Source organism: Diabrotica undecimpunctata, chromosome 4 (assembly GCF_040954645.1).
Source record: "Diabrotica undecimpunctata isolate CICGRU chromosome 4, icDiaUnde3, whole genome shotgun sequence".
Taxonomy (NCBI): Eukaryota; Metazoa; Arthropoda; class Insecta; order Coleoptera; family Chrysomelidae; genus Diabrotica; species Diabrotica undecimpunctata.
Window position 1 is genome coordinate 59,443,081 of NC_092806.1, and position 21,318 is coordinate 59,464,398.

General features: G+C 30.6%; 1 protein-coding gene across 9 annotated transcripts in view; it reads left to right on the plus strand.

Moving 5' to 3' along the window:
* Positions 1 to 21,318, plus strand: part of LOC140439571 (alpha-amylase-like) — a 54,144-nt gene that overhangs the window by 8,088 nt on the left and 24,738 nt on the right. For all 9 annotated transcript variants that reach the window (XM_072529565.1, XM_072529564.1, XM_072529563.1 and 6 more), the window contains exon 3: positions 17,385 to 17,530. In XM_072529565.1, the coding sequence (XP_072385666.1) occupies positions 17,385 to 17,530 (146 nt within the window). The remainder of the gene's footprint in view (positions 1 to 17,384; positions 17,531 to 21,318) is intronic.

Genomic DNA, 21,318 nt, shown 5'->3' on the forward strand with positions numbered 1-21,318 from the left:
ATTTTAGTGGCTGTAGTACAGTGAATTTCAGAATATAGTTTCTTAGTGTTGAACCATGAAGGAAGCTGGAGAAGCAAACATTTATAGACTTTTGAAAAAATGAAAGCAAGGAGCTATTACAGAAGTATCGAAAACGTCAACAGGAAACAAACTTCTAGCAAATGGACGATGTTGTAAAATATTCCTTTCGAAAGAAAGTGCGTTTATTTTATTTTCGAAATAAGATACCTACTTTTGACAAACTTTATTTTTTGACTGTCAGATATTATTGGTGATGAAAATAGATGCCAATTTGTGAATTGGACTTTATTTGGGTGAAGCACCAAAGAAAAATTAATTTAAAAGAGAAGCGATATTTAAGAGAAATTCAAAAAATAAGGTTTATATCTTCTTCTTCTTCGCGTGCCATATCAGAATTATCCGACGTTGGCGATCACCATTGCGAAGGCTTCTCGATCTTCTGCAATATGGAATAACTTTCTTGCATTTGATATCTGTGTCCATTCACGAATGTTTTTTAACCAAGAAACTTGTTTTCTTCCTACACCTCTACGGCCCTCTATTTTACCTTTAAGGAACAGTTGTAATATTTTATATCGACTTCCCCTTACTATATGTCCCAGACAAGACATTTTTCGCTGTTTAACAGTCTTTAGCAGTTCTCTATCTTTGTTAACGCTCCTTAGTACTTCTTCATTAGTTTTCCTTGCTGTCCAAGGTATCTTCAGCATTCGTCTATAAACCCACATTTCCAATGCTTCAATTTTATTCATGATCGATACTTTTAGCGTCCACTCTTCTGCACTATACAAAAGTACTGACCAAACATAACAGTTAACCATTCTTTGTCTTAGTTCTAAATTGAGATGATTATTGCAAAGAAATGATTTCATTTTCATAAAAGTAGTTTTATTAATTGCTATTCTACGTTTTATTTATATGTCTGGATCTAGTTGGTCCATTATCACAGTTCCCAAATATGTCATTTTGTGGACTTTCTTAACTTGGATTCCGTTTAATTGATGTTTTACATCGGGATGTGGTCACGACTAAACACTAAAAATTTGGTTTTTTTTTGAGTTTATTTTTATGCCCATTTTCTCTTCTACCTCGTGAATACGATCAAGCAGAATTTGGAGACCTTTAATATTATTTGACAGGATTACTGTATCGTCTGCATATCTAATCACATTAAGTAGTACCCCGTTGATTTTTATTCCATATGGTTGTCTCTCAAGTGCCTTTTAAATAACTGGTCCGAGTAAACATTGAACAATGTTGGCATCAAAATGCAACTATGTCTGACTACGCGTTGTATGGAGATTTCATCGGTGTAGTTATCTCCAATTTTTACGATAGCAGTTTGATTTCAGTACAAATTTTTAATGACACGAATATCCTTGTCATCTATTTCGATATTTTTCAGTATTTGCATTAATTTTACATGCTTTAACGAATGCCTTTTCGAAGTCCACGAAACATGCAAATACATCTTCTTTCGTCACGGCATTTTTGTATTAGGATGTTAAGCGCAAAAAGTGCCTCCCTGATTCCCGTAGCATTTCTAAAACCAAATTGGGTATCTTCGAGATCTTCTTCGCATTTGCGTCTAATTCTGTTGTGAAGTATTCTTAGAAAAATCTTAAGAGTGTGGTTCATTAGGTTAATTAATCGATATTCTGAGCATTTTCTCGCATTGTGTTTTTTAGGTATTGCGACAAAGATGGATTTGAGCCAATCTGTGAGATCACTCCGGTGTTATATATTGAATTAAAAAGTCTTACTACTATTTTTATGTTATCATCCTCTATTAGTTTCAGCAACTCAGTTGGTATATCTGGACAACAAGCTTTTCTAATTTTAGCATTATTTATAGCGTTCTACCTCGCATTTAGGTTTATATAGTGAATTAAAATTTCTATCGGGTAAAGGTAGTAGTTTGATTATCACTTATATTGAAGAAGATAAAGAATTAACTCTTTTGCACATTTTGTTGTTGTTTGTTTGAGTTTATATGACTGCGTACACTAAATCCATTGGCCAATCTTACAATTTTTACTCATATTTTTATAAGTCATTGTTTCGGATACAATCTTATCCGATATCTATTCCTAGTATTGATCTCTAATATATAGTCTTTTTTTTGGTAATTTGCTTCTAGTTTTTTTTTGTATTAGGTGCGGTTTCAGTTATTTATCTATAAAATAGGTGATAAGGTCCTCAGAGTTCCACAGCAAAGTCTTCTGCAGTTATCTACTTAATTCAATAGCTACTTTACTATGAACTGTCCAAGTTCCTCATTATTTCAATTTTTTTTTATTTTTCTTTATTTTTTTTATTTTTTTTATTTATTATTTATTTCTTATATTTTTGTATTTTTTTTTTATTTTTTCTATATTCTAACAAATTACAAAGAAATACTTACTCTATATTTACAATTACAATTTGAGTTTAATATCTTAAACATGTTTATACAATAATCTATATAATAACTCATTGTTTTCTAACGTTAATAAATAATTTAAATTAATGGGATGCTGGACATGGGTCAAAGAATACAGCGAATTTAAAAAATTATTAACCTTATTAGATATAAGAGAACAGTCGAAAATTTTATGTTGTAGGATACCCATCTGACCACAAGTACATTGTGGACTATCAGCTAGATTCATTTTAAACATGATGTGATGGTGATAATATGATGGTGTAAGACAGTTGTTAAATCTCATTCTGCATATAGTTCTTGTCATATCCTTTGTCGAATCCATTTTAGAAAACCAAGATTTATTCGTAATATGGTTTCTGATTGCTCTGTAATGGTTTCCTGTATTTATATTCTCATTAATATACCTTTCGTTCCATTTCTTCTTAAGCTCTTTGAATATGTCTGATTCTATATCTCTAGAAGTACAAAGCTAATGGGATATTACTCCTTGTATCACCGCGTTTTTTGTCAATTCATCTACTATTTCATTTCCAGTTATTCCACAGTGGCTTTTAATCTTTAATTTTTTTTATTATATAATTCAATGTAATTTACTTTTGATTTAGGATTTATGGCACTAATTTTACTTAAAGAACATTTGCTGTCACGATGAATTATAAACTTTGAATGAATTATATTAGATAAATATTTTAGTGCTTCCACTATCGCTATTAATTCAGCTGTGTATATACTCATGATGGAATTGAGCTTAAACATTTTACTATTTTTATTATTGTTATTCCAGTATGAACATTCCACACTTTCGATAGTTTTGGATGCATCTGTTTATAGCATATAACAATGTATGAACAATTGTGAACTGCCAGATATAAATATTAATTTTCATAAAGATAAAGGCAAATTGCTGTAGTCCCTTAAGTATACCTGAACTTGTTTCAGAGTATTAAAGTCAATACTGTAATTTGGGTTTATGTCATATTTATATAGTTGTTTATCATATATTGTCATTTTTCTGTACTTCTGTACTTCTGTACTTCTTTGGGCTTCTGTACACAATCTAAGGCATTTATTAACAATTTTGTCTATTTTGTTTAAATGGCACTCTGATGCGTCACTGTATAATATTGATCCATAGTCGATTATAGCTCTTATATTATTTTTAAATAATAACAAAGAAATATTTGGATCCGCTCCCCATGAATCGAAGGAGATTTATTCCCTTTTCTGGTTTTTAAATTATATTGTCTATATGTTCTTTCCAGAGAAGCTGTCTATCAAGAGTAATACCCAAATATTTAACAAAACTTTGCACTGGATAGGAGACATTGTTTATTAAGATGTAGTTGGCTATTTCTTTTCGTTTTCTTGTAAAAATATATAATTTAGTTTTGGAATCAGAGATATTTAGTCCATGTAATTCACTCCATGTTTTAATATGTTTGGCTCCTTCTTCAATGGATTTGACTGCATTTTCTATTTTAACGTTTTCTTGATAAATAACTATATCTGCAAATTGTAAAATTCTTGTGGAGTTTAAATTTTTTACTAGATCAGCAGTATAAATTAAATATAACAACGGGCTTAATATTCCTCCTTGAGGTAAACCATCCATCGCTAGCCTTGGACCAATTGTGTTACCATTTCCCGATATATAAATTTTTCTACAGTCATATAGTTTTATTATTTTTAGACAGAAACATTCGCGAAGACCTATTTGTGTCATTTTGTTATATAGTATACTTAAATTAACGTTGTCGTATGCTGATTCAACATCTAATAAATGAGAGGTTATTGAAGAATTTGACGTAAACGCTAAATTTATATCTGATTACAAGTGGCTCACTGCTTCCATAGTAGAATGACTTTTTAGAAATCCAAATTGTGTTTGTGATATTTTATTATTTTTTTCTAATCATCTTTCGAGCCTAAGTTTTATCATTCTTTCCAGTTTTTTTGTTATGTAGGAGCTTAATGAAATACCTCTATAAGATTCTGCCGAATCAGAATTTCGATTTGCTTTAAGTATGAGAATCACCCGGTACTCTCTCCAACTATCTGGAATATCTTCTGATTGCCATATTTGATTAAAAATGTTTAATAGTGTTTCTTTTCCTCTTTGATGTAAATTTTGCCAACATAATATAATGTATATTATCTCTTCCCGGAGAGGTGTATTTCTTGTTCTTAAGATTAATTTCTAATTCGTGTAAACTAAATGGCAATGAAAGTGGATGATTATAGTTTTTCCTTTTCATTACATTAATGTTTGAAAATATCTTATCTGGACATAATTTTTTCAAAAAATCCTCAACCCATTCTCCTTCGGTCACTGGGTTTATTTGTGGTTTAAAGATGTTCTGTAAACGTTTGACTTGATTCCACATATTTTTTATTGGTATATTTTTGTTTAGTTTCACAAAAATTTCTCCATGCATTACGCTTTCTCTTTAATATAACTTTTTTGGTTTCTGCTACACATTTATTATAATTTATATAAATATGTATATTGGACTATTACTTAAACTTGCGTAAAGCTAGTTGTTGTTCTTGAATAACCTTTTTACAATTGTCATTCCACCAAGTTTTCCTAAATCGTGGATTAGTCCCTGTTCTTTTCTCCGGTATACATATTTTACAATATTATTTAAAAATTGTTGGTAACTTAAAATATCAGTGATAGAAGAGAAAAGAGACCAGTCCGTTTTATTTATATTCCATGTTTAAACACGTTATCATAGCCTACTAGGACATAATATGTATCTATCCATTTCAATTCATATCATTCTTTAATTATTTTTTAAGACGCTTGTTTTTATATAATGTCATGATTCAATCTTTGATTTATGCTTGATAAAACAACCGTTTTATAAGTAAAACTCTGAACACCACTGTTTTGTAGTTGATGCTGTAAAGCAAGTAAAGTTGATTGCAGCTATTTTCGTAAATTTCTGATAAGGGTTATGTATATTACATGGTTAATATTAGATCATCACTTATCATAAAGAAATATTGCAAATCCGAGAGATAAATTTAAGACTAAACTTATTTTATTTAATTTTTATTACTTAAGACTACCAAAGTTACCTCATATAATAGACGTATTTTTTTAAATTTTATTAATATTATTTAATAGTCTTGTTTTTTAGGTTTTACACTTGTGTTAAAGTTTCAAATCTTATGTAAATTTTTAGGTAATCTTGTACGAACGTTTGTTGTTCTGTGTTATTAATCTACATAAAAAACAACAAAGGACCTGGTATTATGATTTTAACTCGAGGTTATGTCCAACTGATTCAACGTTGTTCTTCTAGTTAAGCTACATTCATACATCCAGAATACATCGGTTTCTTTAACCAAGTCTTGATAAAGTTAAATATATTTTATAATCTTTTAAAATAAAATAATAAACATAACATAAGAAAACTTAAAACAAATGGGACACATTTACAACAGTTGTAAATCTATTAAATAGACAATCAAATACAACAAATACAAAGAATTTTATACTCTCAAAGGACTTACATTTTAATGTCATCCAAAATCAGACACAATTAGTTCAGTGCTCTACTAAATTAATAGAAATATCACTGTTACTTTAAACTAAATTAACAAATACCAAATATTATTTTCACAAAACAAGGAATCTAATATCTTTATTAAAAATGAGTGATTAATGATTGCGAACATTGTTAGTTCTAATAACAAGACCTCTCTAAATTTAGAATCGAAGAATATAGTGTTCAACTGGCTGTTTTTCAATCGTATTAAAAAGTTCTAGGAAACCTGTTTGATGATGGAAGTCTTCTCGAGCACGAAGAAGTAGAAGTTACATATGAAAAATATATGGATGCCTTATGTTACTTAGAAAAACTGAAGCGAGTAATACAAGATTCACTTTCTTCTAACTCATTGCCGGGGCAAGGATCAAGTCAGAGTATTAGCACTACTGCTAACACTCGACAAAGGACAATCAAGCTTCCAAAATAGAAATTAATAAATTTAGCGATAATTTACATGAGTTCCTGTTATTCTTTTAAACATTTAATCATCCACGCTGAGGATTCTCTGGCCGATATTGAAAAATTTATATATCTCAAAAGCCTCTGTTCTTATAGTAAAGCAGTTGGTAACTAACATTGCAAATACTACAAAACAATACTACATACTCACAACTAAAAGACTTCACTGTTACGATAACAAATGCCTATAGAGCGTTCTTCTTCTCATTGCGCCGTCTCCTTTCGAAGGTTGGCGATCCAAATGGCAATTGTAGTTTTGGAAACTGCTGCGCGAAAGATCTCTGCGGATGAGCGGTCGAACCATCTCCTCAGGTCTTTCAGCCACGAGTTCTGGCGTCTTCCTACTGATCTTTTGCCCTGTACCTTCCAGTATAACTTGAAGTAATTCATATCTTTCGCCTCTCAGCACATGACCCAAGTATTGCATTTTCCTCTCTTTGATTATTCTTAGTAATTCTTTTTGTTTACACATGCGACGAAGTACCTCAACATTAGTAACTCTTTGTACCCATGGAATCCTCAACATTCGTCTGTATATATACATCTCAAAGGCATCTATTCTTTTTTCTACTTCAGAGTCCATTGTCCAACTTTCACAGCCATACAGTAAGACAGAAAAAACGTAACATCTGATCATTCGGATTCTAAGCTGTAGACTAAGGTCTAATCTTGTAAAAAATGTTTTAATCCTCATGAATGTTTTCCTTGCTTGTTCGATTCTTGACAGGATTTCTTTTTTTGGATTACACTGACTATTTATATTTGTTCCCAAATATTTTATGGAATTTACCTGTTCTATTATTTGACCCTTGGCATACACCTGTACGTTTATTGGTGTCTTTGAAAATACTAAAGTTTTAGTTTTGGAAACGTTTAGATGTAAACCGAACATTTCGCTGTGGTGAACTACCGCATTTATTATATTTTGTAGTTCTTGTGCGTTGCTTGCTATTAAGACGGTATCATCAGCTATATATAGAGCGTTAAACAATCCTAATTTGTCAACAAAAAAACCAAAGTTAATTTCATTTTAATTAACATTACTTCCGCTAAGCTCGACTATGCCACTCCCAGATCTATTAAATTTTTACCTGAATCAAATAAACTCACATATTTTAACAAATTTCTAAGGATAATAGAGCAAAACATCTAGAAAATCTCTATGCAAACTTCAAAGCGAAACATCAACCCCAAAAAGAGACAAGGTTCCCTTTTCACATAAGCACCGATAGAAATACACCCCTCTCTCAAATGATGAAATCTAAATCATGCAGCTATTGTAAGTTGAAGAACCATTCGATATATATTTGTCAATATTTCAGATTTTTAACCGCTCCCTCTAGATGTAATTATTTTGTTCAAATTATTTATGGAACAAAATTCTCTTTTCCCTACTTGGATCTGCCTTGGATCCAGGCATCGCGCTATTTATTGCATGTCAAGGTATTTGTAATAGAAGGCATCACTCTTTAATCCATTTTAACTCGAAAAACCGCGAAGCCACGTCCATACACCGTGAGCACTCAAACTCATATAGATCTTCTCAAACAGTCGATGCTCATGCTTCAACACGGAATAATTTTGAATCTCATGCTTTAACGTCTAGTTCTTCTCACGATGTAATCGTTTGATCGGTATCTCCATCTGCTCATGCTGTTTCAGCAGTCTTTCCATCAGCCCCTCTGGTTTTATTGGGTACTGTACAGGCATATCTCATAACTACAAATGGAAAAGGAGAATATGTCAACGTCTTATTGGATCGATCATTGCAACTTAGTTTTGTCTCTAAAAACTCAATAATGAAAATTGCGGTATCTACTTGTAAAAATCCTAATTGAATTGATTGAATCAGATTCGTGATGATTTATTTAATTTCAATCCTAATATCTGATCTGGCCATCTTCTCTTCTAGTACCGACATCAGCATTTTGCAGAAAGTTTGATGAATTTTTGAGATATATTGAGAGAGGAAGAGACGGTTCTGTAATATCTCTGAAATATTTGGTTCTGTAGATATACGTATTAACATAAACAAACCTGAATATATCAGCTGTCATGGAAAATTATGGGAACATTTTAATTTATTTTTAATTAAATGATAAATTTCTGCAAACTAAATTTTGGTTTTTGGTAAGTGCAAACTTTATTATAAAACCAAAATACACGAAGTGCTCACTTACGGATCGGAAACATGAGCAATGACGACACAAGATGAAGAGTTCTACGAATCTTTAGAATCTTTAATATCTAGAATCTAGATGGCATCTAGAACCCATTCAGATATCGTCTGAGGGTCAGCAGCAACCCCTAGTGGGACTGTTTACGATAGTTTACGTTGCTATGTAGGTTATCTGGGAAATACTCAAACATCACAACATATTTTTAAATAAAATGTAGGACATATTAAATTTTGTACCATCTAAAGGGTATTTACCCAGGTATTTAATGGCTTAACTCATGTGCAAAACACTGATGATGTGCTTTTTAGTTCGAAAACGCTTTGTGAGGTAACCCGAAAGGGATTTTAAATTATATACCTTTTATAAAGGATTTTAAATAAACTTTCGAAAATAATACATCTAAACTTTCAAATTGTTTACTTGTCCTAGGTATAAGTAATCAAATTTAACATTAAATTTTTTACACATTTTATGTAAATACAGTTCAATGCTAATATCCCTTTGCGGTTAAAGCAAATTGTAAATATATGTATATATTGTTGTACTTTTGAATGTCCATAAGCAATAAAAAACCGATATACAAATTTTATTACTTAAATAAAAATTAAAATTATTGATATTTCATAAAGACACGGGCATATAAATTTTCAAACATCCTGTATAAGACAAAATATGTATTTTAAGTTGTTCGAAGAATTGTTCATTAGGCCTCAGAGACAAGACTTTCAAATATTATTGATAAGAAATTTAAATAAGTCGGTTATTGTGGAATGGATTTACCCGGAATAAAAGTGTATATAGAAAGTGTAAACAATAGACCGGGATTTGCGGTGGTTTTTTCTCCCCGAAAGATTATATCGGTAAAAGTTTATTAACAAAAGACATTGAATTGAGAAACAGGTATCGTTTGTAGCTAGCTATTAGTAAGAAATATTTGTAAAGCAGATAGATTTAGTTAGAATAATTAAAGAAGGTTGTTTTCTGGAATTACCCGAATGACGTTTTATAGAGAGAGTTGTTTGGTAATGATATACGTCACAGAGGTGGATGAATTTTATTGGTCAAGTTTTGAATGCAAGGAGGTGGCGGTTTTTGGCTATGAGAGAGGAGAGAGAAAAAAAAGTTGGTTAGTCAGTTTTAGTCGTCCAAGAAGGAAGGAGCTTTGTGATTTGTGTTTGTTTGAAGTCCCGAAGACGTAATTTACCGGGTGTGTTTATTTGCTGTGTAAAAGCTGACCAGTGTGAGGAACGGGGTACAGAGAGATAGAAAACCAAAGGGTATAAGAATTTTAATAGCAGACGAAGCCGGAAACATTTGGAGTTGTAAACAGGCGCGGATATTGGCTCAAAGGGAGGCTGCATAGACTAACACGAGTTGTTGGGTTGCAGATACAGTGACAGATAGGAGAAAGGTGTACGTCATCTGGACCACAATAGGAGCAGAAGCAGAGAAAGGTTTTTTTTTGTTGTGGCGTGGCCATAGAATTGCAACGGCAGAGAAGGAAAGGTCAGTCAATTTTCATTAGAGCCGGAGTGTGATTTTCATTTATTAATTAAATAAATTGAATAAATAATAGAGACAGTTAATTTTGCGATCACTTAAAAAAAAAGAATTATAAAAAGAGCTTAGTTATAACACATATTAAAAATCAATGTAAAATAACATTTGGGTCCATGATAGAAAACAACTTCTCATATATTTAAAGTTAGTATATTGCAAATATTACAGGATTGATTGTTATATAAAAATTCATTAAAATAAAGGACATCTCACATATAGTTCAGTTGAAATTCTATGTATTTTATTCAGGTCATATTACCTATCCCGATTAGGAAGCCAATTGGAAAATATTTTGAATCCACGATCAAAGGTAAATAGTACAATTTAAATAGCCTGAGATTGTAATTAATTAATGCTGATTTATTGTGATTAATTGGAGATTAGATCATTTAATAAATATAGACAGGATTTTTCCTAAGTAAGCAATATAATACAATTTAAATAGCATAACAAAATGGCCCCCAACGTGTAAAGCTTTGAAAAATATTTCTAGTTGGCAAATTTGAAAGGATAGGAGTAGACGAGCAGATATTTGAAAGTTTATATGCCGGGGATAAAGTAAAATATTATGTAAAAATTGAGGACATAAAGATTTATATATTTTTTTTAAGATACAATTTACCATAATTGATTGTTTGTGATATTGACAATTTATAGGTTACCATAATTGATTTATTTGTGTGATATTTAAATTTGATAATTTTACCATACTTGAATTATTTGATTGATTTTGACATTTGATATTTTACCATTTGATTTATTTGTGGGATATTGAAATTTGATACTCGTACTCAAGAGTTATTACATTTGAACAGGAAAAGTCCCGTTTGTTGCAACAGACCAGTAGAATTTTATATTTGGCGGGGATATTATTGCACAAATTTCAAAGTTTCATATTTGGCGGGGATAAATAATCTAACGAACATGTCGACCACAAGGAGTCAAAGCAAAACGCAAGAAAGGAAAGAGGATAAGATAGAAGAGGAAACAATTATTGATGAAGGGTCGGATAATGAAGGAAATGCTACAATAATGGAGGAAAGAAAAGAAACAGGGATGTTAGAAAAATTATTAGCTATGATGCAAATACAGACACAACAAATACAAGAATCGTCACAAAAAATGGATAAAAAACAACTGGAAACAAAACACATAATGGATGAAACAAAACAAACAATGGAAGAAAACCAACGGGAAACAAAACAAACAATGAGCAATATAGAGCAGCGTCTGGAAAACTATGAACAGGAAATTAAAGGATGGGTTGAGGGGATAAAGAAAGAACTGATACAACAAATAGAAGAGATTAATGAAATTAAAAATAATATGAAAGAACAAGAAATGAGAATTAAAGATAATTTGGAGGAATTAGAAATAAAATTTGAAAATGCGCTACAAGAAGACCGGAAAGAAATGGAAAGGAGATTTAAACAAATTGCAGAGATGGAGATAAGAGGAGTAGAAAGAAAGGAAGTCATCGTACATAGCACAGAAGACGTAAAAGTACGATTTGGCGGGGATATAAGGAAAATACACCCAGTGCCTTTTATAAATAACCTTAAGGAAAAAGTCAAATACATAGGACCGTTTGCAACAGCAAAGGAAACCATCAGAAACCATCTCAAAGAAGAGGCAAATCTTTGGTTTGTCAGCAAGGAAGAAGAATTGGACAATTGGCAAGATTTTGAGAGAAGATTCTTAAATTATTTCTGGGGAAAAATCCAGCAACTACAAGTAAATAGAGAGTTACAAAATGGAAAATACCATGAGAGGATGGGCGTATCAGAAAAGATGTACGCATTACAACTCTATAATAATGCAAAACATTTGCAATATAATTATTCATCAGAACAATTGGTAGAGTTGATATCGCGACATTTTGAAGATACCTTGGAAGACCACATAAATCTCCAAAATTACAAGGACATTGACAGCTTATGTCAATTTTTGCAAATGAGAGAATCACGTAGGCATGAAAGAAGAGAAAGAAGACCGCAAGAAAATTATAGACAAAGAGAAAACCAAGAATATAGAGATAGAGGTCAAAATTTTAGAAGAGATTATACAAGACGAGAATTCATACCTAGACAGGGATATGAAAATAGACCGAACGGAAGAGAGAATTATGAACCCAGAACCCAGAGATGGAATGAAAACAGGGATCGGGAAAATCAGAGTAGAAATAACCGCCCATACCAAGGAAACAGATACAATAACCCACGGAATGAACAGGAATCTCGCGGTAACCGATACGGGAATGATAGACCAAAAGAGAACAGAAGAGAAATAAATAATATGCAAAGAGAAGAAAATGAATATGAGAGAGAAGATGACGGGAGAGAAAACACAGAAGAACAACAGGCGTGTTTTCAAGAAGGCGCTCACTAAAAACGAAGAAACAAACAGGAATTTTTTGTCACCCCAAGGAATTTATTAAACTGGCAGGAAACAATGAAAAGAGAAATGGAGTTAATTTAAAATTTGTGGATGGATTTATAAATGAGAAACCAATTAAAATTATGATAGACACAGGCTCTGAAATAACACTGGTCAACAGAAAATTAATCGAAGAAGTAAATTTAACAAGTCTAATTTATAAAATACCTAGGGTGAATTTAGTGGGCGCAAATAAACGGACATTGGCAACAATAAATGAAGGTATACGAGTAATGGTACGATTGAAAAAAAATATGTATGCACTTCAATGTGTAATAATGCCGAATATGTCACATGACATGATTGTAGGCGTTGACGAATTAACGGAAAAACATGTAGTGATCGACTTCAAAACCAATACGATGAAAATAACAAAGGAAAAAGAAGAAGAACAGGATAAGGAACAAGAGAAACAAATTACGGACGAATCAGAGAAAGAACAAACGGTGGAAATGAACCTGGTGACGAAGAAAGGAAAAGGAAGAAAGAGGGGAAAAGGTCAGAAAAAGATCAAAGAAAAAAAAACCTGGGATTCCTCAAAAGATGAGACGAGCTCAGGAGAAGAAGATGGAAAGATTTTGACAAGAAATGAAAGCAAAACTTGGGATTCCTCAAAAGAAGAGACGAGCCCAACAAAAGAAGATGTAAAGATTTTGACAAGAAATGAAAGCAAAACTTGGGATTCCTCAAAAGAAGAGACGAGCCCAACAAAAGAAGATGGAAAGATTTTGACAAGAAATGAAAGCAAAACTTGGGATTCCTCAAAAGAAGAGACGAGCCCAACAAAAGAAGATGGAAAGATTTTGACAAGAAATGAAAGCAAAACTTGGGATTCCTCAAAAGAAGAGACGAGCCCAACAAAAGAAGATGGAAAGATTTTGACAAGAAATGAAAGCAAAACTGGGGATTCCTCAAAAGAAGAGACGAGCCCATCAAACGAGGATGGAGTAAACAGCTATGAGTTGAAACATATGGATTCTGAAAAGATCAGAGGTATTTATAATATCCATGATGTATATAAATATCACGAATGAAGATTTAAATTTGTATAAAGTAGATAGTAGGATAGGATAATACGTAGCATAAGTACAGCTAGCATACAGGAAGTGCGTTTTAGTTTGCCTCGAGAAAATTTAGTTGCATAGATTGATAAATTTTATCGATTACAAAGGCGGGGATTTGTTGTACTTTTGAATGTCCATAAGCAATAAAAAACCGATATACAAATTTTATTACTTAAATAAAAATTAAAATTATTGATATTTCATAAAGACACGGGCATATAAATTTTCAAACATCCTGTATAAGACAAAATATGTATTTTAAGTTGTTCGAAGAATTGTTCATTAGGCCTCAGAGACAAGACTTTCAAATATTATCGATAAGAAATTTAAATAAGTCGGTTATTGTGGAATGGATTTACCCGGAATAAAAGTGTATATAGACCGGGATTTGCGGTGGTTTTTTCTCCCCGAAAGATTATATCGGTAAAAGTTTATTAACAAAAGACATTGAATTGAGAAACAGGTATCGTTTGTAGCTATTAGTAAGAAATATTTGTAAAGCAGATAGATTTAGTTAGAATAATTAAAGAAGGTTGTTTTCTGGAATTACCCGAATGACGTTTTATAGAGAGAGTTGTTTGGTAATGATATACGTCACAGAGGTGGATGAATTTTATTGGTCAAGTTTTGAATGCAAGGAGGTGGCGGTTTTTGGCTATGAGAGAGGAGAGAGAAAAAAAAGTTGGTTAGTCAGTTTTAGTCGTCCAAGAAGGAAGGAGCTTTGTGATTTGTGTTTGTTTGAAGTCCCGAAGACGTAATTTACCGGGTGTGTTTATTTGCTGTGTAAAAGCTGACCAGTGTGAGGAACGGGGTACAGAGAGATAGAAAACCAAAGGGTATAAGAATTTTAATAGCAGACGAAGCCGGAAACATTTGGAGTTGTAAACAGGCGCGGAGATTGGCTCAAAGGGAGGCTGCATAGACTAACACGAGTTGTTGGGTTGCAGATACAGTGACAGATAGGAGAAAGGTGTACGTCATCTGGACCACAATAGGAGCAGAAGCAGAGAAAGGTTTTTTTTTGTTGTGGCGTGGCCATAGAATTGCAACGGCAGAGAAGGAAAGGTCAGTCAATTTTCATTAGAGCCGGAGTGTGATTTTCATTTATTAATTAAATAAATTGAATAAATAATAGAGACAGTTAATTTTGCGATCACTTAAAAAAAAAAGAATTATAAAAAGAGCTTAGTTATAACACATATTAAAAATCAATGTAAAATAACATTTGGGTCCATGATAGAAAACAACTTCTCATATATTTAAAGTTAGTATATTGCAAATATTACAGGATTGATTGTTATATAAAAATTCATTAAAATAAAGGACATCTCACATATAGTTCAGTTGAAATTCTATGTATTTTATTCAGGTCATATTACCTATCCCGATTAGGAAGCCAATTGGAAAATATTTTGAATCCACGATCAAAGGTAAATAGTACAATTTAAATAGCCTGAGATTGTAATTAATTAATGCTGATTTATTATGATTAATTGGAGATTAGATCATTTAATAAATATAGACAGGATTTTTCCTAAGTAAGCGATATAATACAATTTAAATAGCATAACAATATATATATATATATATATATATATATATTTATGTTATATATATGTTATGTTTATGTTATATATATATAACATAAATATATATATATATATAAATATATATATATATATATATATATATATATATATATATATATATATATATATATATATATATATATATATATATATATATATATATATATAAGGAATTTTGGATATTAGTGACTGTCGATATAAACAAACAACACAGTTTATTAGGGCTGCAGTCAGAAAGTTTGGCCGGGATGTTACAGAAACACTCTTTTGACTTTTGGTTTAGCTTTCGGAATTGTTTAATTCCGTTTTCAAGATATAGTCGTTGAGATTATTTATATAAAGCTATATATATATATATATATATATATATATATATATATATATATATAGATATATATATATATATATATATATATCTATATATATATATATATATATATATATATATATATATATATAGATATATATATATATATATATATATATATATATATATATATATATATATATATATATTATAAAGTTTTATTTTGAGGATGCAGTCATTAATGGGGCAGGAAAGTTAAACTCTTTGTCCTTTAATCAAGCTTTCGCAAAATTTATTTGCTTCTTCAGGATATGCTAAAATATGGTATCAGTAAATACAATGAAATTAGAATTAAATAACATTGTATGAAACTAGTATAAAAACTTACAACATGAGGTTAATCCATTAAATTTTTAAATTGACAAAACATTAAAACTTAACTTATTAAAATTATATAGTTATGTAAGTACAATATTTTAATTTTACATAACTATATAATTTTAATAAGTTAAGTTTTAATGTTTTGTCAATTTAAAAATTTAATGGATTAACCTCATGTTGTAAGTTTTTATACTAGTTTTATACAATGTTATTTAATTCTAATTTCAGAATTCTAATTCTAATTCTAATTTAATATTCATTTACTGATACCATATTTTAGCATATCGTGAAGAAACAAATAAATTTTGCGAAAGCTTGATTGAAGAACAAAGAGTTTCACTTTCCTGCCCTATTAATGACTGCATCCTCAAAATAAAACCTTATTTTACATAACGTGTCAGTCAATAATACCTAACTACTTATATACTACCTATATATATATATATATATGTATATATATATATATATATATACTCATACATATAACATACATACATGACATATAACAACTCATTACCCTTCAGGATGTTTTATTCTCAAAGGATGATACTGAATATGAAACTAAAGCGTACAGAAAAACAATACGGAGCACTAGATACTTAAACTGAAAAATGTGTTAACATCTATCTTGGTAAAAAATAGTGATCCATTGTTATTTATAAATAATTAATTTTATTAATTAAAAGTGAAACTGAAACAAACCATGAAGTGGAGATATCCAGGAGTGGCTAGTATACCTGTTGAATACAAAGCACGTGGTGTTCGTGTGTATTAAGGTATAAAAAAAGTGCTTATTACAAGCTTAAATTTTTATTTTAAGAAGATCTTTTCGGAATTAAATCATTCCATCATCAGTTAAATAAAAAGTTGTTAAAAACATTGTATGGCCACATAAAAAACTTTGGAAGGACATCCGTATTAAAATATAATCCTCATGGTATTTATCAAGGTAAATGCAATAGACTTAACTTATTGATTATTAAAAACTGAAAATGGGGGCATCTTACATGACCCTCTGTAGCTGGTGAGGTTTTTTCGACTTACATTACCTCTGATCTGTTCTGGAGTCTTGGGCTAACTGTCAGTTAGCCCAACAAAAACAGAGTCATGTCTACATAAAAAGAAGAAGAAGAGAAGAAGTTAATCTTTCTATTGCTAGTTTTGGATATACTCCTACTTGTTATGATTTTTGTTACACTTTTTATACGTCTTGTAATAAAAACATTAAAATACCTTCCTTCCACTTTTCGTGCCAAGTACAAAAATTTGCTCAATTTTTGGTAAACTTGTTAGATACGGGGTTTAAAAAACAAGAAAATAGCTCAGAATCTTATTAGCCAAGGGTTTATACATTTATTAAATAAAAACAAAATAATACTTAATTAATTAAAAATTATTTTAGGTATCTCCACCAAATGAAAATTCCGTAATTAGTAACAGACCATGGTGGGAACGATACCAACCAGTAAGTTACCAACTCACTACCAGATCTGGAAATGAAAGTGCATTTGCTGATATGGTGAGACGTTGTAATAACGTAGGAGTCAGGTAAAAATGAGAATAATTTTGTATATCCAGGACTAAGAGCCTTTAAATATAGAGTAATCCACTAACTTTTACTCAATAATTTTCCTTGTACTTAAGCAAAACTTGTACAATTTCATTATATTCGAATAAAAGTTGTTTAAAACAATTTTTAAATGAATTAATGCACCATTTTCCTTTTTTAATGAATATCTTAGAAAATGATGAAACATCTTTTTGTCTTTTATTTTCTAAATTCTCACTTTTCCTTTTTATTTACTTGTTTTGTATATTTTAGTCCATATTATTTTCCATTTTTTTCTTTTTCTTCTTATTGTACCTTTATCTAGATATATTTTGTTTGTTTTTTTAAAACATTGCCTCGTATTCTATTGGAATATTTTAATTCCATCTTCTCTTGTGTCGACCTATGCTTCTTCTTACTTGCCTCCTTTGCACCATTAGCTTATTCGTTAGTACTTTTTTAAAAGGTGTTTAAAGCTTAAAGCTTCTATTAATTTTTGTCTTAATTTTGTCTTAGCTTTTAATTTATTATTATATATTAAGTTATTTTTTGCCGCGTTTCTTAAACAGCAGGGTTACACTATTAGTTCTCTATACCTCAGAAAGTTGTCCTAATTTTATTACTTTATTAAAAATGTTTTTTAACCATTGCATTAGTGTGGTTCACTATACTTTATGAGTCCATTTGCTATTGCTAATAGTTGTCTGTTATCCACTTGTTTTCGGACATATGATTTATGTTGATTAGATCTTTTAACTTCATTTTTACCCCATTATGTGTCTTCATATTTGTTCCTGCAATCCGTAGCTGTCATCCTCGATTTTTTCGCATTATTCTGTTGTCTTGTTTTTTACTAGTGTATGTGTCCCATTGTGAACAACTGTCTTGAACTTATCATAGGCTTCTTATGTTCTTTGCTATGCATATTCCAAGTAATACTTCTTTTTTCTTGGCATTTTATTTCTTTTTCTTGTTTGGACTTTTTATTTCTTTTTCTTTTTTCAAGAGCTTTTACTAATATTTTTCTGTTATTTTAAAAATTTTTTAACTATCGTCTATATCTTCCTCCTTTTTTATTAGAATGGACTAATAAAATTTTTTGTTGAATCACCATACGATGAATTTTTCGTTTCTTGGTTTGTTTTGATATTATATTTGTATTGACCTTTGAGTCTATAGAGGATATCCATCACACTGTATATCCGGTGGAACAACTCCTTGCAACTCCTTGGAACAACAACTTGCCTCTGATTACGGGGCTAGTGCATATCAGGACCTTCATTTCTCGAATAACTGATACATTAAATAACGAGGCTAGTGCAATACACTTGAATATTTGTATTTTTCAATGCGCTTTACAGAAATCAGTTACTTATTATAGTTTAAAAGTTATGAACTTTTACTCACTCACATATACAAAACATTAAATCAAAGAGTTCTATGGTGTTAGTAAAAATAAACTTTAATTATAAATAAATGACATACTGAACATGCAAAACTAATTTATTCATTACAAAACATAAAGTTAGCTCTACAAATTTAAAAATATAGTCGGTTTGCTATATTTACGCGGGTTTCGGATTAACAAAATTATGCTAATGACTCATTGATAACCAGTTGCAGTAAACGACTTCCCAGAAAATTAGGTAAAAACTGCATTAATGGCCATATTTTACAATACATTAAAATAACATTGGGGTAGGTATAAATTTGTTACAATATTGCAGTTGAATTGATTCTTTGCCAGTGTTGACATTGTATGTTTGGTGGAAATATTTAAAAATGCCTAGACGTGTGTTAGATGTAGATAGTCTAATTTGTAGTGTACATAAGTATTTTACGGATAAAAAAGAAAATGGCGGTCCTTTAAAATCGGTAATGTCTGTTCAACAACGCGTATGTGATGCTCTAGGAATTAGTGAAACCAAACTAAGAGGAGTATTACAAAATCGCAATAATGAACGGCCGAAAGAAGATCACCGAAAAACTCGCCTATCATTGAAAACGAAAGATATTCCAGATGGAAAAAAATTTGAAATTCGTGATATCATTTATCGAATGTCAGCCAACAAGGAACATGTGACCTTAAATAAAATTCTCTCGGAATTAAAAGATAGAAAATTTGACGAAATTGGCAGAACAAGTCTATGGCAAGTGATACATAATTTGGCTTTCAAATTTCAAAAGGAGGATAACAGAAAAGCCCTTTGTGAAAGAAGTTCTGTTGTGCATAAAAGAATTAACTTTCTAAGAAAATATTCTAAATTAAAAGAAGAAAGGGCAAGTTTTATATATTTAGACGAAACATGGATATTTTCTAGGGGTGCAACCAAGAGAATATGGCAAGATGATAACGTGAAGTCTATCAAACATACTGATGGAGAAAGGAAGCGACACATAATTTTACATGCAGGAGGGAAATCGGGTTTATAGAAGGTGCTGATTTAATATTTTCATCTAAATCAAAATCAAGTGACTATTACGATAATATGAACACAGAAATGTTTGTAAAATGGTTACATGAAAAACTTCTCCAGGTTTAAGTGAGCCCAGCGTAATTATTTTAGACAATGCACCTTACCATTCTGAAGTATTAAACAACAGTCCAACGAATTCTTGGACTGTTAATAAAATTAAAGAATGGTTGACAAAGGAACATATACCATTTACACAACATATTTTAAAATCAGAATTATTACGCTTGGCAAATATCCACGCAAAACCAAAAACCTTTGTTGTGGATCAGATTATTGAAAGTTACAGTCATTAAGTTTTACGTCTGCCACCGTATCATTGCCAGTTTAATCCCATCGAATATATATATATATATATATATATATATATATATATATATATATATATATATATATATATATATATATATATATATATATATATATATATATATATATATATGGGGAATAGCAAATATGACAACCATATTGGGCCTAACGGTTATAGCGACGACGCAGTTCGGGAAACTTGGCGAAAGGCACTTTCAATTGTAACTCCAGAAGTGTGGTGCAACTGTATATTCAAGTGCGAGAAACTAATAGAAGATTGGTGGACTCGTGAAAATAAAATAAACGAAATAAGTCCAATCATAATAACAATTAATGGTGATGACAGTGATGATGATGACGATTATGATATTTTTGATGATAATGACTGATTTTCATTTTTGTTGACAAGTTAAATTTTTTTATTTTTCATTAGGAATTCTCTCCATGGAACAAATATACATAGACCATATTTTCTGTGTGAAGTGTAATATAAAATTATTATTAGGTTTATATTAGCCACATTAGACTCCATTAATGAAGTAATTCTCCTTATTATACTGTCAATTATATAAAAGATTTTCCATTATTATTTAATTAAAAAAAGTTATGGATTATTTTTCATTTCATTTGACCAGTTGATATTTCCCCAAAGAGCAGGTAATTAAAACTGGGTACTTACAATAAAATTTTTAATCCGAAACCCGCGTAAATATAACCGACTATAACCTTCGTGTAAACATTTTAGATGGCTTTTTGGACATCAACGTCACAGTCAAATATAAATTTATCAGAAATACCCTGAGCTTCAATAACTCTAGGATTGTTTAATTTGTTGACAATATCTATTAAGCTAACTAAACAAATGTCTTTACGGTCCAGACTAAATTCTGTGTTATTATTTTTATTTATTTGACGCATGCAAGTTACTATAACCTCTTCATAATTAACTTCATTAAGGAGACAAACATATTTATATAGTTTCTTTTTTCCATAGAAGTTAGCCA